Here is a 19,899-nt window from a genome sequence, read left to right on the forward strand (position 1 = left end):
CGCAACCTGACCCCGGATAAGCGGTATGAAGATGAAGATGAAGATACTCTAAAAGGAATCACTATTTTTCTTCGGAGAGGAGGCATTTTTATTTATTTATTTATCAGTTTTTTATTTTAGAATAAAGTTACACAAGTGAAGTGAGGCCTATTCTTAAATGTATGATCAAAACTTAAAAACTATCTCACAGTGGAAACACACGAAGTACAAACATGTTGTTACTTATCATGTTTACAGCGCCTGCATCTCTTTTTATAATCTAGTTTAACAGCTTGTTTAGTTGCACTTTAAATTCAGGTAAACTTTTAGGCTGATCGCAATAAAAGCATTTTTGAAAAAGAATAATGTTTGACATTTGGCTTTTTTTTCCCTATTCTTTACAGTAAAGGGAAAAAATCAAATTAAATCAGAAATCGGATTTGGTTTAAAAATCAGAGATTTTATGTTTTGGCCGTATCGCCCAGCCCTCGGACACACAAACCGCTCCACCACGATGAGGCGGCGGCGCAGGGAGGGGCAGACATAAACCCATAGATAAATAAATAAAATGTTTTATTCAGTGATCTACTGCACCGTTTACATTCCTAACAGTCTGAAATCTGACGATTTTAATGATATTTGTAGTTGAAAATAAATATTTCAGAGTTTTCCAAACAAACTGAATGAAATGAGCGGCTTCGTATCGCAGATCAGCATCTCCAGACGGACTCTGGGGCCGGTGGCCTCCTGCAGGGTCTGCTTCCTCTGCAGAAAGGCTCCATGGAGGCTCTTCGTCACACTGCTGGCGTTTCATGTAAAACACTTCAGTCAGCCAGACGTTTTATTGTTGATGTGTCAGTCTGCTGGTCAGCGTCGGAGGTAATCTTACCGAGGCGAGTCAGACTCAGACCGTGCTTTTAACCTGCTGCCATGATGAGCAACGTCCGCTCTGCAGGAGATCTTTTGGTTTCCTTGTCCAGGCTTAAATGTTCCCAAACTTGAGACGTTTCGGTACACGTTGTGGACGCCACCGGTTCTGTGTACGTTACCGGCCAGCAGAGGCGCTGTGGTGCGACTTTGCAGAGATTATGCTGAAGTGAGATGCCTCACTCCGTTGGAAAAATGTATCTGGCAACGACAGTCAACAAGGAAATTCATTGTAGACGATTTTTATTGGCGTGACGAGGAGTGTTTCAACACGTGTTTGGAACTTGTACATCTCTCATCTGAAAGGAAGATTTTTATGCTGCCAGGAAATTAACGTGTGATGGTTTGTAGTTCGGACCCAGTCCGGGGGTTTCTAAAGGAACTCGGTTCAGGTGGAGCTGAAGATGTTTCATTTGGATTAAAGTCTGAGAAGCAGCTCTATGTTGTTGTACTCTTCCTGTTAGCGCCCCCACACCTCCAACCCCCATTTTATAGGAACACTGGGATACAAAGGTCAAAGGTCAAAGTAGCTACATGCTAACGGCTATCTCTACTTCCTGTCTGTGTCCACAGCGTCGCCTCAGCAATGCACTCGGAAACGCCAGACCGCTATGAACGCCTCACCTCGGTGTCCAGCTCCGTCGACTTCGACCAGAGAGATAACGTAAGACCACCTTCATCACTCATCCTCTTCCTCGTTCTCTTCTTCTGCTGCAGTTTGACCAACAACGATCTTTTCACTTCGGTAAAACTCCAGCAGAACAGAACCGGGATCGTCAAGATGACCTTTAAAAAGCCAGAACTGTTTAAAGGCGTCTCATCGAGACGTCCCGATGAGAGACGTCCTGATGAGAGACGTCCCGGTTAGAGACGTCCTGATGAGATGTCCCGGTTAGAGACGTCCTGATGAGAGACGTCCCGGTTAGAGACGTCCTGATGAGATGTCCCGGTTAGAGACGTCCCGGGAGAGACGTCTTGATGAGAGACGTCCTGATGAGACGTCCCGGTCAGACGTCCTGATGAGACGTCCCGGTTAGAAGTCCTGATGAGACGTCCCGGTTAGAGACGTCCTGATGAGATGTCCCGGTTAGAGACGTCCTGATGAGACGTCCCGGGAGAGACGTCTTGATGAGACGTCCCGTTAGAGACGTCCTGATGTGACGTCCCGTTAGAGACGTCCTGATGTGACGTCCCGGGAGAGACGTCCTGATGAGACGTCCAGTTAGAGACGTCCCGATGAGACGTCCCGTTAGAGACGTCCCGGGAGACACGTCCCGATGAGACGTCCCGGGAGAGACATCCCGGTGAGAGACGTCCCGTTAGAGACGTCCCGATGAGACGTCCTGATGTGACGTCCCGATGAGACGTCCCGGGAGAGACGTCCCGGTGAGAGACGTCCCGATGAGACGTCCCGGGAGACACGTCCCGATGAGAGACGTCCCGTTAGAGACGTCCTGATGTGACGTCCCGGGAGAGACGTCCTGATGAGACGTCCTGTTAGAGACGTCCCGGGAGACACGTCCTGATGAGAGACGTCCTGATGAGACGTCCCGGTCAGACGTCCTGATGAGACGTCCCGGGAGAGACGTCCTGATGAGACGTCCCGGTCAGACGTCCTGATGAGACGTCCCGGTGAGAAGTCCTGATGAGACGTCCCGGTCAGACGTCCCGATGAGACGTCCCGGTTAGAAGTCCTGATGAGACGTCCTGATGAGACGTCCCGGTTAGAGACGTCCCGGGAGAGACGTCTTGATGAGACGTCCCGTTAGAGACGTCCCGATGTGACGTCCCGGGAGAGACGTCCTGATGAGACGTCCCGATGAGACGTCCCGTTAGAGACGTCCCGGGAGACACGTCCCGATGAGACGTCCCGGGAGACACGTCCCGATGAGACGTCCCGGGAGAGACGTCCTGATGAGACGTCCCGTTAGAGACGTCCCGATCAGACGTCCCGTTAGAGACGTCCTGATGTGACGTCCCGGGAGAGACGTCCCGATGAGACGTCCCGTTAGAGACGTCCCGATGAGACGTCCCGGTGAGACGTCCCGGGAGACACGTCCCGTTAGAGACGTCCTGATGTGACGTCCCGGGAGAGACGTCCTGATGAGACGTCCCGTTAGAGACGTCCCGGGAGACACGTCCCGATGAGACGTCCCGTTAGAGACGTCCTGATGTGACGTCCCGTTAGAGACGTCCCGATGAGACGTCCCGGGAGACACGTCCCGGGAGACACGTCCCGATGAGACGTCCCGTTAGAGACGTCCTGATGTGACGTCCCGGGAGAGACGTCCTGATGAGACGTCCCGTTAGAGACGTCCCGATGAGACGTCCCGGGAGAGACGTCCTGATGAGACGTCCCGGTTAGAGACGTCCCGGTGAGAGACGCCCTGATGAGACGTCCCGGTGAGAGACGTCGTGATGAGACGTCCCGGGAGAGACGTCCTGATGAGACGTCCCGGTTAGAGACGTCCTGATGAGACGTCCCGGTTAGAGACGTCCTGATGGGACGTCCCGGTGAGAGACGTCCTGATGAGACGTCCCGGTTAGAGACGTCCTGATGAGACGTCCCGGTTAGAGACGTCCTGATGAGACGTCCCGGGAGAGACGTCCTGATGAGACGTCCCGGGAGAGACGTCCTGATGAGACGTCCTGATGAGACGTCCCGGGAGAGACGTCCTGATGAGACGTCCCGGTTAGAGACGTCCTGATGAGACGTCCCGGTTAGAGACGTCCTGATGAGACGTCCCGGTTAGAGACGTCCCGGTTAGAGACGTCCTGATGAGACGTCCCGGTGAGAGACGTCCCGGTTAGAGACGTCCTGATGAGACGTCCCGGGAGAGACGTCCTGATGAGACGTCCCGGTTAGAGACGTCCTGATGAGACGTCCCGGTTAGAGACGTCCTGATGAGACGTCCCGGGAGAGACGTCCTGATGAGACGTCCCGGGAGAGACGTCCTGATGAGATGTCCCAGGGAGAGACGTCCTGATGAGACGTCCCGGGAGAGACGTCCTGATGAGACGTCCCGGGAGAGACGTCCTGATGAGATGTCCCAGGGAGAGACGTCCTGATGAGATGTCCCAGGGAGAGACGTCCTGATGAGACGTCCCGGGAGAGACGTCCTGATGAGATGTCCCAGGGAGAGACGTCCTGATGAGACGTCCCGGGAGAGACGTCCTGATGAGACGTCCCGGTTAGAGACGTCCTGATGAGACGTCCTGATGAGACGTCCCGGGAGAGACGTCCTGATGAGACGTCCCGGTTAGAGACGTCCTGATGAGACGTCCTGATGAGACGTCCCGGGAGAGACGTCCTGATGAGACGTCCCGGGAGAGACGTCCTGATGAGACGTCCTGATGAGACGTCCCGGGAGAGACGTCCTGATGAGATGTCCCAGGGAGAGACGTCCTGATGAGATGTCCCAGGGAGAGACGTCCTGATGAGACGTCCCGGGAGAGACGTCCTGATGAGATGTCCCAGGGAGAGACGTCCTGATGAGACGTCCCGGGAGAGACGTCCTGATGAGACGTCCCGGTTAGAGACGTCCTGATGAGACGTCCTGATGAGACGTCCCGGGAGAGACGTCCTGATGAGACGTCCCGGTTAGAGACGTCCTGATGAGACGTCCTGATGAGACGTCCCGGGAGAGACGTCCTGATGAGACGTCCCGGGAGAGACGTCCTGATGAGACGTCCCGGGAGAGACGTCCTGATGAGATGTCCCAGGGAGAGACGTCCTGATGAGACGTCCCGGGAGAGACGTCCTGATGAGACGTCCCGGTTAGAGACGTCCTGATGAGACGTCCTGATGAGACGTCCCGGGAGAGACGTCCTGATGAGACGTCCCGGGAGAGACGTCCTGATGAGACGTCCTGATGAGACGTCCCGGGAGAGACGTCCTGATGAGACGTCCCGGTTAGAGACGTCCTGATGAGACGTCCCGGTTAGAGACGTCCTGATGAGACGTCCCGGTGAGAGACGTCCCGGTTAGAGACGTCCTGATGAGACGTCCCGGGAGAGACGTCCTGATGAGACGTCCCGGTGAGAGACGTCCTGATGAGACGTCCCGGTTAGAGACGTCCTGATGAGACGTCCCAGGGAGAGACGTCCTGATGAGACGTCCCAGGGAGAGACGTCCTGATGAGACGTCCCGGGAGAGACGTCCTGATGAGACGTCCCGGTTAGAGACGTCCTGATGAGACGTCCCGGGAGAGACGTCCCGGTGAGAGACGTCCTGATGAGATGTCCCGGTTAGAGACGTCCTGATGAGACGTTCCGGTTAGAGACGTCCTGATGAGACGTCCCGGTGAGAGACGTCCTGATGAGACGTCCCGGTTAGAGACGTCCTGATAAGACGTCCCGGGAGAGACGTCCTGATGAGACGTCCCGGGAGAGACGTCCTGATGAGACGTCCTGATGAGACGTCCTGATGAGACGTCCCGGGAGAGACGTCCCGGGAGAGACGTCCTGATGAGACGTCCCGGTTAGAGACGTCCTGATGAGACGTCCCGGTGAGAGACGTCCCGGTTAGAGACGTCCTGATGAGACGTCCCGGGAGAGACGTCCTGATGAGATGTCCCAGGGAGAGACGTCCTGATGAGACGTCCCGGGAGAGACGTCCTGATGAGACGTCCCGGGAGAGACGTCCTGATGAGACGTCCTGATGAGACGTCCCGGGAGAGACGTCCTGATGAGATGTCCCAGGGAGAGACGTCCTGATGAGATGTCCCAGGGAGAGACGTCCTGATGAGACGTCCCGGGAGAGACGTCCTGATGAGATGTCCCAGGGAGAGACGTCCTGATGAGACGTCCCGGGAGAGACGTCCTGATGAGACGTCCCGGTTAGAGACGTCCCGGTTAGAGACGTCCTGATGAGACGTCCCGGGAGAGACGTCCTGATGAGACGTCCCGGTTAGAGACGTCCTGATGAGACGTCCCGGGAGAGACGTCCTGATGAGACGTCCCGGGAGAGACGTCCTGATGAGACGTCCCGGTTAGAGACGTCCTGATGAGACGTCCCGGTGAGAGACGTCCTGATGAGACGTCCCGGGAGAGACGTCCTGATGAGACGTCCTGATGAGACGTCCTGATGAGACGTCCCGGGAGAGACGTCCCGGGAGAGACGTCCTGATGAGACGTCCCGGTTAGAGACGTCCTGATGAGACGTCCCGGTGAGAGACGTCCCGGTTAGAGACGTCCTGATGAGACGTCCCGGGAGAGACGTCCTGATGAGATGTCCCAGGGAGAGACGTCCTGATGAGACGTCCCGGGAGAGACGTCCTGATGAGACGTCCCGGGAGAGACGTCCTGATGAGACGTCCTGATGAGACGTCCCGGGAGAGACGTCCTGATGAGATGTCCCAGGGAGAGACGTCCTGATGAGATGTCCCAGGGAGAGACGTCCTGATGAGACGTCCCGGGAGAGACGTCCTGATGAGATGTCCCAGGGAGAGACGTCCTGATGAGACGTCCCGGGAGAGACGTCCTGATGAGACGTCCCGGTTAGAGACGTCCCGGTTAGAGACGTCCTGATGAGACGTCCCGGGAGAGACGTCCTGATGAGACGTCCCGGTTAGAGACGTCCTGATGAGACGTCCCGGGAGAGACGTCCTGATGAGACGTCCCGGGAGAGACGTCCTGATGAGACGTCCCGGTTAGAGACGTCCTGATGAGACGTCCCGGTGAGAGACGTCCTGATGAGACGTCCCGGTGAGAGACGTCCTGATGAGACGTCATGATGAGACGTCCCGGGAGAGACGTCCTGATGAGACGTCCCGGGAGAGACGTCCTGATGAGACGTCCCGGTGAGAGACGTCCTGATGAGACGTCCCGGTGAGAGACGTCCTGATGAGACGTCCCGGTGAGAGACGTCCTGATGAGACGTCCCGGGAGAGACGTCCTGATGAGACATCCCGGTGAGAGACGTCCTGATGAGACGTCCCGGGAGAGACGTCCTGATGAGATGTCCCAGGGAGAGACGTCCTGATGAGACGTCCCGGTTAGAGACGTCCTGATGAGACGTCCTGATGAGACGTCCCGGGAGAGACGTCCTGATGAGACGTCCCGGTGAGAGACGTCCTGATGAGACGTCCCGGTTAGAGACGTCCTGATGAGACGTCCCGGGAGAGACGTCCTGATGAGACGTCCCGGTGAGAGACGTCCTGATGAGACGTCCCGGTTAGAGACGTCCTGATGAGACGTCCCGGTTAGAGACGTCCTGATGAGACGTCCCGGTGAGAGACGTCCTGATGAGACGTCCCGGGAGAGACGTCCTGATGAGACGTCCCGGTGAGAGACGTCCTGATGAGACGTCCCGGGAGAGACGTCCTGATGAGACGTCCCGGTTAGAGACGTCCTGATGAGATGTCCCAGGGAGAGACGTCCTGATGAGACGTCCCGGTTAGAGACGTCCTGATGAGACGTCCCGGTTAGAGACGTCCTGATGAGACGTCCCGGTGAGAGACGTCCTGATGAGACGTCCCGGGAGAGACGTCCTGATGAGACGTCCCGGTGAGAGACGTCCTGATGAGACGTCCCGGTGAGAGACGTCCTGATGAGACGTCCCGGGAGAGACGTCCTGATGAGACGTCCCGGTTAGAGACGTCCTGATGAGACGTCCCGGTTAGAGACGTCCTGATGAGACGTCCCGGGAGAGACGTCCTGCAGTGAAAGTCAGACTCAGCAGTTTTCTGAGAGCTTCTAATCTGTCCGCTGTAATCCGGCTCAGAGGTCGTCCTGAAAGTGTCAATCTTCAGGCTCCGCCCAGTCAGCTGACCTCGTGACGTGACAGGAAGTGGTGCTTACAGAACTCTCCTTCATCTTTCAGGGCTTCTGCTCGTGGCTGACGGCCATTTTCAGAATAAAGTGAGTATCTGCTCCTTGTCTCTGAAGATGAAATCTGTCCTTTGGCTCTGTGACGGTCTGACTCGTCCACCTGCTGCAGGGACGAGGAGATCCGGGAGAAGTGCGGTGAGGACGCCGTCCACTACCTGTCCTTCCAGCGGCACATCATCGGCCTGCTGGTCGTCGTGGGCGTCCTCTCGGTCGGCATCGTCCTGCCCGTTAACTTCTCAGGAGACCTGCTAGGTAAGAACTGGAAGCAGACTTTCAGACTCCGCAGGGACCAGGACTCCTTTCACAGCGTTCTCACTTTGTGTCTGGCTGCTTTTAGTCCGAATTATCAGTAAAGATGCTTTGCTGAGCCAAGGAGCTCCAGGACCTCCGTCCAAAGAAGGTACAGGTGGTGCAGTGTGCACCTGTAGGCCGTGTTTGGTGTGTGATGGTAGAAAGTGGTCCTAGCAGCAGCTGTATCTGAGGGATCAGGTCTGTAGGAACAGTGTTGTCAGTAGAGCCGTAAACCCAGATGTTCATTATTCTTCATCATAAACTCTAAAAAAGTCCTTTTTTCTTCCTCGTAGAAGATAAACAACATGCCACAGGATGGACACAGTTGATTGCTAGTCTGTAAAAAGTTTTAACAATTTCAGAAAAACTGTCAGAAAACTGTTCTTCAGATCTACATAGGAGCCCTGGAGCTGTCCAGGGTGTGCCCTGCCTCTCGCCCGACGGCTGCTGGGGTACGCTCCAGCTGCCCCCCCCACCCTGCATCGGACTAGGCGGGTTCAGAACGAATGAATGAATGAATGATCTACATTGTAAAATATCACCAGAAGATTCAGAGAATCAGGAGGAATCTCTGTATGCACGGGTCAAGGCTGGATGCTTGCGACCTTCGGACCCTTAAGTTCCAGTTATGCTGGACACAGAAGAAAGACGTGAAGACGGAGCAACACTGTCGTTCGTCTCCTTCGTTGGTAACATACGTGATTTGATCGCTATCCATCAGTTGACGCAGAAAACGGAGCAAATCCACCAGAAACCCCTGGGGGACAGTGTTGAGTTCCACAGGTTGATGCACAACCAGAGAAGAACAGGGACCACAAAGAGAGTGTAGATGCCATAGACATAATATACGTAGACGCCACATAGCATCACACTGCCCATGCGAGATGACGTCTCATCACGCCGCCATCTTGGATGGGTCTCCAGCGCCTCCAATGCATTTCTCTGTAAGGTGTAGGTCCAACCACAACAATAACTTCACCAATTTTTACCTGATTTTTCTCACAGTTTGGTTTGTTACAAAGGGCAGAGATATTGTTATGATACAGATCACTGTAAAATATTAAAAACAACGTCCTTTCATGCTAAAATATTTTTATATGCTATTCAACTAAGACATAAGGTAGCTACAATATAAGTAAGTGGATAAATTAATTTGATACTAACATGTTTGATTGTTTATTGATGCATTTGGATCTATTTTTATCTGGTCTAATAAATTATAATTCAACCTTGTTAAATGTAATTCCACACGATCTGCTTTCAACATTTCGCCGGTTATTGCAACCGTATGCTGAACAAAATACAGGAATAGTTGCTGCTTTCTCTTGACTACGGTTGACTCTTTCTTTTATTTACATTTATTCATTTATCAATATAGAGATACAGTTGTACAAAGTCTGAAAATAAAAGTATTGTAACAAAACTGTGCAGTTCAGAAGTTACCCAGAAAAACACTCAGAGAACGTAAACCTACGTTGATTCTGCAGCAAGACTCGAAAGCGGAGACCCATCCAATATGGTAGCGACGCTGGGTCACTCTCCAGCACACAAACGAGGCATCTGTGTTTATATGATGTCTAGATGCAGTTGAAGTTGAGAACAGCGAAAGGTTTTGTGGTATTCTTCTGTTGTTTTTGGACGGTTGTAAACAACTTTATAGCGGTGCGTTCCCGCTACCAACCGCTGTCTGGACTCAGAACTGCCCCCTAGTGGATGAACTGACTTAGTAACCATGGCAACGTGAAAGGCAGATGATCATGGAAGTATGAGAATGGAGATGTAAGACATTTACATACGTAATGGAGCAGAAACAGACAATTCAGCAGCATAGTTTGTTTTCCTTTTTATAAGATTGATGAGATGGTTGACACCTGGTTGTCAGCATTTAACCAGGACCGAGATGAGCCACAACACCTGGATGTATTTATCAACTTTCATAACTTTGGTTAATTAGATGTGATTAGTAAATTAATAGCTAGTTTAAATTGTCTCCTAATGAAATATTTTTTTTTTCCCCAGAAAACAACGCCTACAGTTTTGGACGCACCACAATAGCTAATTTGAAGTCTGGGTGAGTTGATGTAAAGTTTTTAGCTTTATAGAGGAAATTTAGGGTAAAACCTGTGCATGTTGCACATGCTGAATCTTAGCAATTAATAAAAACATTAGAAGAGAATCTGAAGCCTAAGTTGTGCTTTAGTTTATTTACACAACATACTTTTAACTTCTTTCCAATTTTTATGCGCCAACTGTAGGATCAGTTAGCCTATCTTAGCATAAAGACCATTAGCAGAGAAGCACTTAGCTTAGCTAAGCAAAGCGACCATTAGCAGAGAAACACTTAGCCTAGCTAAGCATAACGACCATTAGCAGAGAAACACTTAGCCTAGCTTAGCATTAAGACCATTAGCAGAGAAACACTTAGCATAGCTTAGCATTAAGACCATTAGCAGAGAAGCACTTAGCTTAGCACAAAGATCATTAGCAGAGAAACACTTAGCTTAGCTTAGCATTAAGACCATTAGCAGAGAATCATTTAGCTTAGCATGAAGACCATTAGCACTGAAGCACTTAGCTTAGAATAAAGACCATTAGCAGAAAAACGCTTAGCCTAGCTTAAGTGGCAGTAAAGGAACACTGTAGGTGAAGCTTGGCGGATAGAATGACTGCAACTGAATGTTGGTCTGTTGGTTTGGGAGTCTAAACGTTGATCTGGATTGGAAAGATAATCCAAATGAATGAATAAGTTAAGACTTTCATTCTAGGACCAATCTGTTGTGGCTCCACACTACTTTTGCCTTCATGTATCTGCTGCTGACCGTCTACAGCATGAGAAGACACACCTCCAAGATGCACTACAAAGAAGACGACCTGGTAAACAAACCAGTCTTGGTTTTTTGTTTTTTTTGTAGGAATGGCTTAAAAACAATTGAACGTTGAACAAATATCATGTTTTCATTTATATCTGTGCATTAATACAAGTTTTTTTGGTCTTTCAGGTGAAACGCACTTTATTCATTAACGGCATCTCTAAGTATGCTGAGGAGAGTCAGATCAAACAGCACTTTGAGTAAGTTCTGGTAATCGGAGTGACGACTGTCTCAAAGCTAGTCTTTGTTTTCACACCGCTGGTTGTTTGGCAGGCAGGCGTACGGGAACTGCACGGTTTTGGAGGCCCGGATCTGCTACAATGTGGCCAAACTGATGGCTCTCAGTGCTGAGAGGTGAGGGGGAGGCCACAATATCAAGATTTCACACTCAGTTCCTGGAATATTTGGTTCACATTACTACTTTGATAGAGGAAAAAATAATCTCAGCGTGAAGACTAGTAGGAAGTGGCCACTGATAGGCTAGTTTAGCGGTAGACTGCGTGTTTGTCTTTCAGGAAGAAGACTGAGCGCAGTAAGAAGTTCTTCACCGACTTGATGGCAAAGGAACATGTTCCCACCATGATCAACCCCAAACCCTGCGGACATCTCTGCTGCTGCGCCATCGCCGGCTGTGAAGAGGTTTGTTTGTTTTCCTGCACGATAATGTCTCAGGAATTTTATAAAACACTAATAGCAACAGACCCTTTTTGGAAATCATGCCTGTTGGTAATTACTGAATGCGGTTGAAGATTTATCTGCATTATATTTCTCATTAAATATGGTTTTACTAAAAATGACAGAAGCAGATCTGAAAAAGAGAAATAGTGATTGCACGATGCACAATCACTACACAAGCATGTGCGAGTGATGATAAATGAAAATCGTCTATTGTGTCAACCATTTCATGGCCTGTTTGAGCTTTGAATGAAGTTTTTACCTAAAGATGCGTCTTTTTTCATTTCTATGGGAGATATTTCAGTTCACTTCTTGAAACAAAGGTGTCCATAACTATGAAGTTATCATGCAACCCTGGTGGAATCTTCTGGAAAGAGTTTGTGAACATGACCTGCTGATGTTGCCTCCTGTAGGAGGAGGCGGTCAGCTACTACACCAAGAGAGAGGCCAAGCTAAAGGAGGAGTACAGGAAGGAGAAGGAAAAGGTCCACACTAAACCACTGGGCATGGCCTTTGTTACCTTCCAGAACGAAGCCATGACCGCCATGTAAGCTCTGCCACTAAATATAGTCCCCTCCCCCATCCCCCACTCTGATTCCCATCACCCAGCTCCTCCCAGTAATTTTTTTAGAAACACTGACTCCTTTCTTACTTTTGTGGGCCTGTATATATATATATCACTTTCTGACTCCGCCCTCCATTCTCTTCCTGTCTATGACTTTGTCCCTCCCCCCATCTGCATATGTTCGGTGACTCCGCCCCTTCATCTACATCCTGTGACTCCGCCCCTTCATCCACACTCCACTCCCTGTGACTCCGCCCCTTCATCCACACTCCACTCCCTGTGACTCCGCCCCTTCATCCACACCCTGCTCCCTCTGACTCCGCCCCTTCATCCACACTCCACTCCCTGTGACTCCGCCCCTTCATCCACACCCTGCTCCCTCTGACTCCGCCCCTTCATCCACACTCCACTCCCTGTGACTCCGCCCCTTCATCCACACCCTGCTCCCTCTGACTCCGCCCCTTCATCCACACTCCACTCCCTGTGACTCCGCCCCTTCATCCACACCCTGCTCCCTCTGACTCCGCCCCTTCATCCACACTCCACTCCCTGTGACTCCGCCCCTTCATCCACACCCTGCTCCCTCTGACTCCGCCCCCTCTTTCCACAGCATCCTGAAGGATTTTAACGCATGTCAGGTTCATGGTTGCCATTGTCGGCAGGAGCCTCGTTCCTCTCAGTTCAGCGAAGCCCTCCACGTGTACAACTGGAGTGTTTCGTACGCTCCCGACCCGCAGAACGTCCGCTGGTATGTGCACATGTTCCCCCCAACCACTCCACCCTCTGAGGTGCGCTGACGTCGTCTTCCTGTTGTTCCCCCGCCGCTGCAGGGAGCATCTGTCACTAGGTGGGATCTCCTGGTGGATCCGCTGCTTCATCATCAACTCCATCCTCTTCATCCTGCTCTTCTTCCTCACCACGCCCGCCATCATCATCACCACCATGGACAAGTTTAACGTCACCAAACCTGTGGAGTATCTTAACGTAAGTCTACCTGCAGTCCCTGCACCAGTTGCTTCTCTTCCAGCTCTTCTGACTGTTTGCTTCCTCTGGAACAGAATCCCATCGTCACCCAGTTCTTCCCCACTCTGCTGCTCTGGGCTTTCTCTTCTCTGCTGCCCACCATCGTCTACTACTCGGCCTTCTTCGAGGCCCACTGGACCAGGTACCTTCCTCGTCCCTCCTCTTCCTCAGTCTGCTGTAAAAACAACACAAACATGTAGAAATGGGATCGCAGCCACATCTCATGTTAGACAGGGATGGAGCCCCCTGGTGGTCGGTGTGAGGAACTCCTTTAGACGTAAGCTTGTTCCATCCTCCACGAGAAGCGATGACTTTGTTCAAGAAGCCGTTAGAGCAAGAAAAACTTTCCACACGACGGGACGGGGTGTCCTCGCTTCGGGACGGCGTGTCCTCGCTTCGGGACGGCGTGTCCTCGCTTCGGGACGGGGTGTCCTCGCTTCGGGACGGGGTGTCCTCGCTTCGGGACGGGGTGTCCTCGCTTCGGGACGGCGTGTCCTCGCTTCGGGACGGCGTGTCCTCGCTTCGGGACGGCGTGTCCTCGCTTCGGGACGGCGTGTCCTCGCTTCGGGACGGGGTGTCCTCGCTTCGGGATGGGGTGTCCTCGCTTCGGGACGGGGTGTCCTCGCTTCGGGACGGGGTGTCCTCGCTTCGGGACGGGGTGTCCTCGCTTCGGGACGGCGTGTCCTCGCTTCGGGACGGCGTGTCCTCGCTTCGGGACGGGGTGTCCTCGCTTCGGGATGGGGTGTCCTCGCTTCGGGATGGGGTGTCCTCGCTTCGGGACGGCGTGTCCTCGCTTCGGGACGGCGTGTCCTCGCTTCGGGACGGCGTGTCCTCGCTTCGGGACGGCGTGTCCTCGCTTCGGGACGGGGTGTCCTCGCTTCGGGACGGGGTGTCCTCGCTTCTGGACGGCGTGTCCTCGCTTCGGGACGGGGTGTCCTCGCTTCGGGACGGCGTGTCCTCGCTTCGGGACGGCGTGTCCTCGCAGCGAGACGGGGTGTCCTCGCTTCGGGACGGGGTGTCCTCGCAGCGAGACGGCGTGTCCTCGCAGCGAGACGGGGTGTCCTCGCTTCGGGACGGGGTGTCCTCGCAGCGAGACGGGGTGTCCTCGCAGCGAGACGGGGTGTCCTCGCAGCGAGACGGGGTGTCCACCTCGATCAGCTGTTTCACCTGCAAATCTTTCCGCTTGATGTTTTTACGTGTTAACCACGCCCACCTCAACTGTTCGACCAATCACACGATGCTTCTCGGAGCCCAACAAGATAAAACCTCCGCCAGCCTGATGTGGCGAAAACAAAATGAGGTTTTCTTGTCTAGAGAACAGGAAGTTCTAGCTTTTCATGGAGAATGGAACAGCTTTAAACCTCTACCAGGTCCACCAGGTCCACCAGACCTCCACCAGGTCCACCAGGTCCACCAGACCTCCACCAGGTCCACCAGGTCCACCAGACCTCCACCAGGTCCACCAGGTCCACCAGACCTCCACCAGGTCCACCAGACCTCCACCAGGTCCACCAGACCTCCACCAGGTCCACCAGACCTCTACCAGGTCCACCAGACCTCCACCAGGTCCACCAGGTCCACCAGACCTCTACCAGGTCCACCAGACCTCCACCAGGTCCACCAGGTCCACCAGACCTCCACCAGGTCCACCAGACCTCCACCAGGTCCACCAGGTCCACCAGACCTCCACCAGGTCCACCAGACCTCCACCAGGTCCACCAGGTCCACCAGACCTCCACCAGGTCCACCAGACCTCCACCAGGTCCACCAGACCTCCACCAGACCTCCACCAGGTCCACCAGACCTCCACCAGACCTCCACCAGGTCCACCAGACCTCCACCAGGTCCACCAGGTCCACCAGACCTCCACCAGGTCCACCAGACCTCCACCAGGTCCACCAGGTCCACCAGACCTCCACCAGGTCCACCAGACCTCCACCAGGTCCACCAGACCTCCACCAGGTCCACCAGGTCCACCAGACCTCCACCAGGTCCACCAGGTCCACCAGACCTCCACCAGGTCCACCAGACCTCCACCAGACCTCCACCAGGTCCACCAGGTCCACCAGACCTCCACCAGGTCCACCAGACCTCCACCAGGTCCACCAGGTCCACCAGACCTCCACCAGGTCCACCAGACCTCCACCAGACCTCCACCAGACCTCCACCAGGTCCACCAGACCTCCACCAGGTCCACCAGACCTCCACCAGGTCCACCAGGTCCACCAGACCTCCACCAGGTCCACCAGACCTCCACCAGACCTCCACCAGGTCCACCAGACCTCCACCAGGTCCACCAGACCTCCACCAGACCTCCACCAGGTCCACCAGACCTCCACCAGACCTCCACCAGACCTCCACCAGACCTCCACCAGGTCCACCAGACCTCCACCAGACCTCCACCAGGTCCAGCAGACCTCCACCAGACCTCCACCAGGTCCACCAGACCTCCACCAGGTCCACCAGACCTCCACCAGGTCCACCAGACCTCCACCAGACCTCCACCAGGTCCACCAGACCTCCACCAGACCTCCACCAGGTCCACCAGACCTCCACCAGACCTCCACCAGGTCCACCAGACCTCCACCAGGTCCACCAGACCTCCACCAGACCTCCACCAGGTCCACCAGACCTCCACCAGACCTCCACCAGACCTCCACCAGGTCCACCAGACCTCCACCAGACCTCCACCAGACCTCCACCAGACCTCCACCAGGTCCACCAGACCTCCACCAGACCTCCACCAGCTCCACCAGGAAGAAGTGGAAATGAGTCTTTGTGCTGCTTTATCTGTTGAAATATCCATTTTACATCATTTTAGAATCAGCTGAGGCTGGAAACGTCTCCATGGAAACGTCACGTCTCCATGGAAACGTGATGGCTGACGGGGAGGTAGTGATTCAGCTTCTACATGCAGATGGTTTTCCATCCTGACGGTCCGTCTCCTGCTGCAGGTCTGGAGAAAACAGGACAACGATGCATAAATGCTACACCTTCCTGATATTCATGGTTCTGCTGCTGCCGTCTCTGGGCCTCAGCAGGTAGGACACCTTTGGTCTGTCTAGACGTCTGTCCCACTTTGGCCGTCCTCACTGATGACTTCCTGTCTGCAATTCCAGTCTGGACTATTTCTTCCGGTGGCTGTTCGATAGGATTTTCCTGGATAAAGGCACGGTCAGATTTGAGTACGTCCTTTATTTTTTTTTTAACTTAGAAATTTGATTTCTTTCTCAGCAGAGGACTTACACAGTCATACATCAGGGATTATTGGCACAGAGGTTGACAATGGAAGTTCTGAGGAAAAAAACATACATAATAAAACATTTACATCTCAGCATTAGAATAAACTCTTCTAAGTGGGTTCAGCATCACCAAGACACTCCTAAAGGATCAAGTCTGGTTGGGCGAAGGCGAAGCAGCACAAACCAAAACATCCATTACCGTTTTTATATAAATAAAGCTTCCACTAGGCCCCATCCTGATCTAAACGTAGATCTTTGGAGTCTTAACAGATATGTTATTTTTTCCATTTGCTAAAATTTTCTCACTCTTTGAACCCAGGAGTTATAGGAAGGTGGTTCTACTTACCTCCAGCTTGTTACGGTGCGTTTCAGGGCTGCTGTGAAGAGAATATTTAACAGATATGGTTCCGCAGATCCGTACATCCCAGCTGGCATAATGCCTCGTCGTGAGACTGCTACATCTTTCGGTAAATCCTCCTGGAAGATTTGGTTACAGCCCTGTATATCTCATCCCTAAAGGTCTTTATTTTAGGACATGACCAAAAGATATGCGTATGATTGGGCACTGCTGAGCCACAGTTTCTCCAACACAAACTTGGTACATAAGGATCGATCTTGGAGACCACATCTGGGGTTCTGAAATATCTAGTAATAATTTTCCATTTATCTTCCTGCCATGTTGTATTATGTTTTATGTGAGGGCGCTTATTCTGCCATGTAAATTTTGATTTAATCTTATCCAGATCAACTAAAGTAGATTTTGGAATTCCAACAGGTAACATCTGCAACAAGTACAACGGTCTAGGTAGCTGGTTCATGCAGATGGTGTCAATGCGACCGCAGAGAGAGAGGGGAAGTACTGACCATCGCTCTAAGTCCTTCTGAATCATATCCAATGTTTTACTGTAGTTGGCGTGAAACAGGTTGTTAAATGAAAGAGGGATGTTGATGCCTAGGTATTTAATGCCTTCCCTAGGCCATTTAAAACCACTTTGTTGTTTTATTTTCCAAGCGACACTGTCATTGACGTCCATTGCCACTGTCGGCGCAGGGTATATGTCCCCGTTAAGCGTGGAGAGTGGTCTATATGAACCACATTCAGTGGGGTCTTTACCTTCCTATGTAAAACGATTATTGTTGCCTCAGACCAAGATGGAACCATCGATCTGGTTTCTGGTTTCTAGACGATAGCGATATGCTTCCAATAACAGTGGAGTGAGGATATCTATAAAACATTTCTAGAATCTGTTTATAAAACCACTCTGGCCAGGACAGTTGTTATTCTGAAGGGACAAGATCATCTTTTTATTTCCCCTTTATGAGTTGGCCCATCTAACTGACTGGCTACTGTACCAGAAAGCTCAGCAATATTCATTTTCTGTCAGTAATTTGCTATTTCTGTTTCATCAGAACAGCTATCGGTATCTCGGCCTAATCCAGCCTCTACTGAAAGATTTTTAAGCATTTTACCCGTCTGAGATAATGGTATTTGGGGGACACAAAGTCCCCGTCCTTCATTAGGAGGCCGGAGCTGTATTCTGCAATCATACTGAAGAGGGACTTAAAGAACCCTGGCACATCTTCATTCGGGGCAGAAATATTTAGTAGGGATACAGCAGTTTTATCAATAATCCTGTTTACCAACAGGAATCGATCCTCCTTGTCTTTATGTACTAATGTTTCAGTAAAGTTAATTTGCCAGTGTATTAATATGGCTACTCCCCTTTCCCTACCTGAGCAGTGTGAGTAGTAGACTTTACCAGCCCAAGACCTGCTAAGTTTCCTATGGTCAACATCTGATAGGTGTGTTTCCTGTTAATATGCTACTTGACCCTTTGATTGTCTGAGTAGGAATAAGACTTTCTGTCCTTTAACTGGACTATGCAGACCCTTCACATTGTAACTTGTTACTGTTCGTGTGGACACGTCTGATTTCTAAAAATAAGTGGTGAAGTTGAGTTGCAATAAGGTGAATGCTGAGCACCACACTGGTAATATGATGAAAATGATAGAATTATTAGTTTGCTGTGTGATCTTTCTAAACTAAATCGCTCTGTCTTTTTCTAAATGCAGTTAGGTCCTTGGGGACAGAATGACCGGAACACAAGAAACACAAAAACTTTTAAGAGCAAGAGATGGAGACAGAGTGAGAGATAGTGGGTTTAAACCCCTCGCCACTAAATTAGCAGCAACAAACACAACCGAGGAGGAAGTTGTGAAAAAAGCAGTGGGGGAAAAAAGTAATAAAAACAACACATACATATATATATATATATACATATTTATATACATATATATATACATATATACATATATATATATATATATATACATATATATATATATACATATATATATATATATATACATATATATATATACACACACACACAACCGGATTCCAAAAAAATTGGGACACTTTAGAAATTGTGAATAAAAACTGAATGCAATGATGTGGAGGTGCCAACTTCTAATATTTTATTCAGAATACAACAGAAATCACAGGTCAATAGTTTAAACTGAGAAATTGTATGATATTAAGGAAAAATATGCTCATTCAAAATTTCATGGTGTCAACAAATCCCAAAAAAGTTGGGACAAGGCCATTTTCACCACTGTGTGACACCCCCCCCCCCCTTCTTCTTACAACACTCAACAGACGTCTGGGCATTGAGGAGACCAGCTTCTCAAGTGTAGACATAGGAATGTTCTCCCATTCTTGTCTAATACAGGCCTCTAAGTGTTCAATCGTCTTGGGTCTTCTTTGTCTGACCTTCCTCTTAATGATGCGCCAAATGTTTTCTATAGGTGAAAGATCTGGACTGTTGGCTGGCCAGGTCAGTACCCGAATCCTTCTCCCACGCAGCCATGATGTTGTGATTGATGCAGAATGTGGTCTGGCATTATCGTGTTGAAAAATGCAGGGTCTTCCATGAAAGAGACGACGTTTGGATGGGAGCATATGTTGCTCTAGAACCTGAATATATTTTTCTGCATTGATGGTGCCTTTCCAGATGTGCAAGCTGCCCATGCCACACGCATTCATGCAACCCCATACCATCAGAGATGCAGGCTTCTGAACAGAGCGTTGATAGCAACTTGGGTTGTCACTGTCCTCTTTGGTCCTGATGACCTGGCGCCCCAGATTTCCAAAAAGAACCTCAAAACGTGATTCGTCTGACCACAGAACAGTCTTCCATTTTGCCACACTCCATTTTAAATGACTCCTGGCCCAGTGTAGACATCTTCGCTTGTGGATCTTTGTTAGAAATGGCTTCTTCTTCGCAGAATAGAGTTTCAGCTGGCAACGGCGGATGGCACGGTGGATTGTGTTCACTGACAATGGTTTCTGGAAGTACTCCTGAGCCCATGCTGTGATTTCCTTCACAGTAGCACTCCTGTTTTTGATGCAGTGTCGTTTAAGGGCCCGGAGATCACGGGCATTCAGTATGGTTCTCCGGCCTTGACCTTTACGCACAGAGATTTGTCCAGATTC

At 51.2% G+C, this 19,899-nt stretch overlaps 1 protein-coding gene across 3 annotated transcripts in view; it reads left to right on the forward strand.

Annotated features, from left to right (window-relative positions):
- Positions 1-19,899, forward strand: part of LOC306774796 (CSC1-like protein 2) — a 112,571-nt gene that overhangs the window by 30,352 nt on the left and 62,320 nt on the right. For all 3 annotated transcript variants that reach the window (XM_079264967.1, XM_079264968.1, XM_079264969.1), the window contains 14 exons: positions 1,480-1,570; positions 7,730-7,767; positions 7,847-7,989; positions 10,048-10,099; positions 10,794-10,902; positions 11,028-11,098; positions 11,172-11,252; positions 11,414-11,537; positions 11,987-12,120; positions 12,749-12,886; positions 12,969-13,122; positions 13,197-13,303; positions 16,116-16,202; positions 16,281-16,346. In XM_079264967.1, coding sequence (XP_079121093.1) covers positions 1,480-1,570; positions 7,730-7,767; positions 7,847-7,989; positions 10,048-10,099; positions 10,794-10,902; positions 11,028-11,098; positions 11,172-11,252; positions 11,414-11,537; positions 11,987-12,120; positions 12,749-12,886; positions 12,969-13,122; positions 13,197-13,303; positions 16,116-16,202; positions 16,281-16,346 — 1,395 coding nt within the window. The remainder of the gene's footprint in view (positions 1-1,479; positions 1,571-7,729; positions 7,768-7,846; positions 7,990-10,047; positions 10,100-10,793; positions 10,903-11,027; positions 11,099-11,171; positions 11,253-11,413; positions 11,538-11,986; positions 12,121-12,748; positions 12,887-12,968; positions 13,123-13,196; positions 13,304-16,115; positions 16,203-16,280; positions 16,347-19,899) is intronic.

Source organism: Telmatherina bonti (assembly GCF_933228915.1).
Source record: "Telmatherina bonti genome assembly, chromosome: 3".
In the NCBI taxonomy this organism is placed as follows: domain Eukaryota; kingdom Metazoa; phylum Chordata; class Actinopteri; order Atheriniformes; family Telmatherinidae; genus Telmatherina; species Telmatherina bonti.